This window comes from Zalophus californianus, chromosome 9, assembly GCF_009762305.2.
Source record: "Zalophus californianus isolate mZalCal1 chromosome 9, mZalCal1.pri.v2, whole genome shotgun sequence".
Lineage (NCBI taxonomy): Eukaryota > Metazoa > Chordata > Mammalia > Carnivora > Otariidae > Zalophus > Zalophus californianus.
This window is the reverse complement of record NC_045603.1, coordinates 137,910,222-137,915,478: the sequence shown is the minus strand read 5'-3', so window position 1 is coordinate 137,915,478 and position 5,257 is coordinate 137,910,222. Positions and strand designations below refer to the sequence as shown.

The window sequence follows — 5,257 nt, the reverse complement described above, 5'->3', positions numbered from 1 at the left end:
CTGAGCCACCCAGGCTCCCCTGCATTCATTTTTTAAAATTGCATAACACAAGTAGAAAAAGCCTAGCTACAGATGTACTGGTGTGGACATATGTGTGTGCAGGTACACGTACATATTCCCTGGCTCCACTGACATAAGCTGTAGGCACACCTGAAATCCTGATGTTGGCTTCTCCTGGCCATTTTCCAGTGAGGGGGACCAGGAATCCTTGGATAAGAGGCAGATTCCAGGGCTGACGGAGGGAAAGTGCAAGATGGACTTAGGATAACTTATGCCAGGAAGAACGGCTTCAAAGGATGGGAAGGACACAGGAGCCAACTGGAAGGGGCTTAGCATGGTTAAATTCAGGACAATGTAGGCATGAGAAAGTCTATGATAATGCATTACGATTTGTTGAATAAAACAGAAATACATGGGTAAACAAACAAATGAATACATGAAGTAAATAAATAATACATGAGGAAGGAAAGCTTTTCCTTATGATAAAATGCCAACTAATAAATGCAGAAGGAAGGATGGAAATAGGAAATGACCATTTATCAACCAGCACAGTGGTTGTTGATACAAGCAGGAGACCTCAACGGGCGCTAATGCCGTGGAGTGGGATTTCTACAAGAAACAGGATATTACCTCAAAAGTCTCCTCAGAGAATATATATTAATTTCAAAGGGGAAAGGGGTGACTTTATGCTTAAGAAGCATGGTAGAGGCCCTCTTTCCGCCATCTTTCCGTGCCGCCAGAGTGGTGCGCATGAGTGTCCAGGCAGATGCTCTCAAGAGCATTAACAATGCTGAGAAGAGAGGCAAATGCCAGGTTCTTATTAGGCCATGCTCCAAAGCCATCATCCGCTTTCTCACTGTGAGGAGGAAGCATGGTTACATTGGCGAATTTGAAATCACTGATGATCACAGAGCAGAGAAAATTGTTGTGAACCTCATGGGCAGGTTAAACAAGTGTGGAGTGATCAGTCCCAGATTTGATATACAACTGAAAGATCTAGAAGAATGGCAGAATAACCTGCTCCCGTCCCGCCAGTTTGGTTTCACTGTACTGACAGCGTCAGCTGGCATCATGGACCGTGAAGAAGCAAGACAAAAACACACAGGAGGGAAAATCCTGGGATTCTTTTTCTAGGGATGTAATATGTATGTGCAAGTAAAATGCCTCAATGGACAAAAAAAAAGAAAAAAAAAAGCACAGTAGAGCAGGTGACCCAGGCTAATATGCCCAGTGGTGGGAGGAGGTGACATAATGTGCCTCTTCATGGGGCAACCGAGAAGGGCATTCAGACCCTCCAGTTACCATGTGCCCTGAGGGGACACAGGAAAACCCCAAATGGACCCTGACCACGGTCCCCTTAAATTTATCAAGGTCAAAACAGGGAAACTATCAAAAGTTCTTTGAGGTTGAAGGAGGTTGAACCACAGGACCACGGAATGCAGGGCAGGATTCTGGATCCTGAGCCTGGGAAAGGCAAAGGGATATTGCTGGGAATTTGGTAGAAGTGTGCATGGGTGTGAAGCATTGCATCAGTGTTGATTTCCTGATATAGAGGCTTATCTGTTGATAATATGTGATTGTTTCCCTGTTAGTTTGTGAGATACAAAGTAGAATTTTGCAAAGTCTGCTAGAATGAGTCTTAAAAGGTAAATCTATAGTACACTTTCTTTATCTTCATCTCTGCAGCTTGCTCACAGATGATTCTGGAAGAGAGCTGATAATGGCGAGTGGTGTGTATATGTAGATACAGATGAAGATAGGCTATGGGGATGGGGAGCTCTTAGAACAAATGTGGTAAAATGCTAACAGCTGAGGAATTAGGGAACATAAATCACAGGGATGTGGAAGTCCTTGGTACTAATTTTAAATTTATCTGTAAGCTAAAATTTGTTTTAAGAGAAAATGTGGGCATGGAGAATAAAATTAATTTCTTTAAAATGGAATGGCAAGTCAGGTGAAATTCTAGACTGACCTAACCAGTTTCCACTGATCCAGAGTCATATGCTTTTTTATGAGGCATACTCAGGAAAGAGAAAGTAAAGCAACCAGAAGCAAGTGAAAAAATAAAGCCATTAAATAAGAATCAGTTTTGTCCCTTAGACCTCCTTATGAGTTGTCATCACATTATGTTCAGTGTCGATTCATATCTGTAAAAGGGTTGCTGTTCCTCAGTAAGCCAATATTAAAACTGAATTTCTGAGAACCGGATTGTTGTCGAGGTAAAGCGAACAGATTTTTACAGAACAGACTAATATCATACAGGGAAAAGGAAACGCTGATGACTACATTGCATCTTGAGGAAATTACATTCTAACATGAATGCAACGATTTCAAATTTTCAAGATGTCATTAAGAGATGAAATGGATGTTCTCTTCTGATGTGTTCAAGAACTCATTTGAATCACTCATATCCTGTGGAGAAGTGCAAACCTCAACCTCTAGATCCGTCAAACTGACATACAACAAAATCACTGTTCCAGCCGACATGTGGTCGTCTTTTCCCTTCCGGGTCCTCCTTGTCACAGCCGCAGCTCCCACCCAACCCATAACTGCATACAACACAGAAGCACAGGAACACACTCCACAAAGGGACCTCAGGATGTGAGACATGACATGGCGGTGAGTTCCTGGTAGACTCTCCAGATTTCCAGAGGCCACAAGGAAGGGCCACCACATCCTTTGGTTCCCAAGATGTGACTGGGAAATGTGAATTCTCTATCCAGTGAAAGACACTGTATGAATACAGAAGGGGGGTGGGTGCAGACATTTCAAACAAGGAAAATTATCAGAAATTGCTGCTAAGAAACCTACCTAAAGGGAATGATAGAGGAATTTCTTCATGGGGAAAGGAAATGAGAGAAGAAAACGTGGAACTTCAGAAAGGAAAAAAAGAACATTAGAAGGGGTAAAAACACGCATAGAAATATAACAGAAATATAAGTAACAGAGTAATATAAGTAAATACAATGATCTATCTTTTTCATGAGTTTTCCAAATCATTTTTGATAGGCTGAAGCACAGATTATCACACTCTCAGATGAGGTACTCAATATTTATGGATGTAGAGGAGATACTCAAATGCATATTTAAACCATGGAGGGATAAAGGGAGCCAGGTTTCTCTATGTCTCTCCAAGTGGCAAAATGCTGATACCAGTAGCCTCTGTTAGTTTAATGAGGTCTTGAAACACCAAACACACTAAGAAAATTATTCAAAGTGATATACTCAAAACACAATAAATAAATCAAAATAGAATCTGAATCTTTCGTATTTCTGATCTCTTAAAGATTTTTCATTAAATAACTTGTTGAGAAAAATGAGTATGTTTGATGCATAGCAAACTAGAAAACCAGAGAATCCTGGTGGGGGGGGGTTGGGGGAGGAAGAGAGAGAAAGACAGAGACAGATAGAGAGAGACAGAGAGACAGGGACAGCGACAGAAAGGGGACAGATTGATTTTGTATTTTCAATATAGGGTTGAGAGAAAGAAGCAGTATCATAAAAACACCACCAAAAGCATCAAAGAGCTAACACAACTGTTTTCCGAAGCAGATAATGCATAGGTTACTGGGGCAAGTGTCAAAAATAAATCTATTTTAGGGCGCCTGGGTGGCTCAGTTGGTGAAGCGACTGCCTTCGGCTCAGGTCATGATCCTGGAGTCCCGGGATCGAATCCCACATCGGGCTCCGGGCTCAGTAAGGGAGTCTGCTTCTCCCTCTGACCCTCCCCCCTCTCATGTACTCTCTCTCTCTCATTCTCTCTCTCTCAAATAAATAAATAAATCTTTAAAAAAAAATAAAAAATAAATAAATCTATTTTAGAGCTTTATCTTTCTTAAATGAAAACGTTTTTCTAACTCAGGGTCTTTCACTTGTCACCTCCTTTCTTCACACCTATTTATTTACCAAATCTTGTTACTTTTGCCTCAGTAAGATTTCCTGAGTGCATCCCTGCCTCTACTGCATTTCAGCTAAAGAAAGTAGAGACAAGCCCCAGCTTGAGGTCGCCTGGAAAGCTGTCGCTAGAAGCAGGATTTCCCTCCCCTCGGTGGTCTGGCTCTTTCCTCCCCGCCCTTCCAGCTGCCACGGTCACCATGTTGGTTTTCTTCCTAAGCCACATGTTTGCAGAGGATTATAGGTGGATCATTGATCCTGTACTGTGGGTTTAAATTCGAAGGTCATTTCTCTCGGACGCATTTGCATCAAGAGACTTGTTTTCCCTCATAGAAGTTTAGTTACCTGGGAAGATATGGGAGCAATATTTTGGGTTTAGAAGAGACCTTATTACATTCACTAAAGGTACAGCACCTTGTGGAGGTTGACCCACCTTGCGGCTGCCTCTGTACAGGACAGTAAGTCTTCAAGGGGATGCAGGAGATACGAGACTGAACACCACCAGGCCCACAGAACGCTGTCGACCCACTCCCTCAGCCATCCCAGAAGTGGGGACGAAAATGTCCTGTGAGCCCAGTCGACGCCATCACACATCCGTAGAACAGAAGCTGTAGTGTCCTCCACAGGCAGCAGCCCATAGACATGGCTGGTCGAGAACACAGGAGAGGACGAAGGTTAGGAAGATGTCTGCCGTTTCCTACGTGTGATGCTTTCCAATTTCCCTGTGTGGTGTGTATTTTGATATATAGCATTTCTGCAAAACAGATCTTGATTCCCTTTGGGAAAAAATAGGGTAAACCACATGTTTCGTTTGATTGTATCTTCTTGTGGAAGAAACAACTCTATCACCACATCCCAGGAGCAGCTCCCAAAAGTCAATTGTGTGATCAAAAGCATGACCCTGTCTGTGCCCTGGTCTGCCTATTCCCTGCCAGCTCCCAGGGACGGCCTTGGCCACTGTCCTCCTTAGCACGTTTGTGCTAATCAGACCATGGGGACCATGTGAATTTTAAATTTAGAAAAACACTCAAGGCAAACATATCACTTACATAGTTGAAAATGTCGAGAAAAAAGTGTGCTGAATTTGGAAATAAGGAGGAAGAAAAAGGCCATGTGGCTTCTCCATGTCACCTAAGGCTGGGACACCGTGTCCAAAAGCCATCTGGCTTTCTTGAGCACAAAACTTTTCTTTATTTACTATTTACTGTTGGTTCAAGTCCTGACTAAAGTTTTTTTTTAATTGATATTCAGAAAACTAAATTGATTTTTTTGGTAATAAGCAAATAATTTCCTTCCAGTAGAGAATATACTCCTGAAGGCTATGGTTTCACTGCCTTGCAGAATATGATCTGGTTTTCTAAAT

At 42.3% G+C, this 5,257-nt stretch overlaps 1 protein-coding gene across 1 annotated transcript; it reads left to right on the top strand.

Annotated features, from left to right (window-relative positions):
- The first annotated feature begins 747 nt into the window (after positions 1–747).
- On the top strand, positions 748–1,134 carry LOC113922930 (40S ribosomal protein S15a-like). Its single transcript, XM_035721876.1, has one exon. The coding sequence runs from the start codon at positions 751–753 to the stop codon at positions 1,132–1,134; it is 384 nt and encodes a 127-aa protein (XP_035577769.1). The 5' UTR covers positions 748–750.
- The last annotated feature ends 4,123 nt before the right edge of the window (positions 1,135–5,257 follow it).

What these genes read in the sequence shown, in the direction of transcription:
- LOC113922930 (XM_035721876.1), top strand. Translation starts at nt 751, where the DNA reads ATGAGTGTCCAGGCAGATGCTCTCAAGAGCATTAACAATGCTGAGAAG.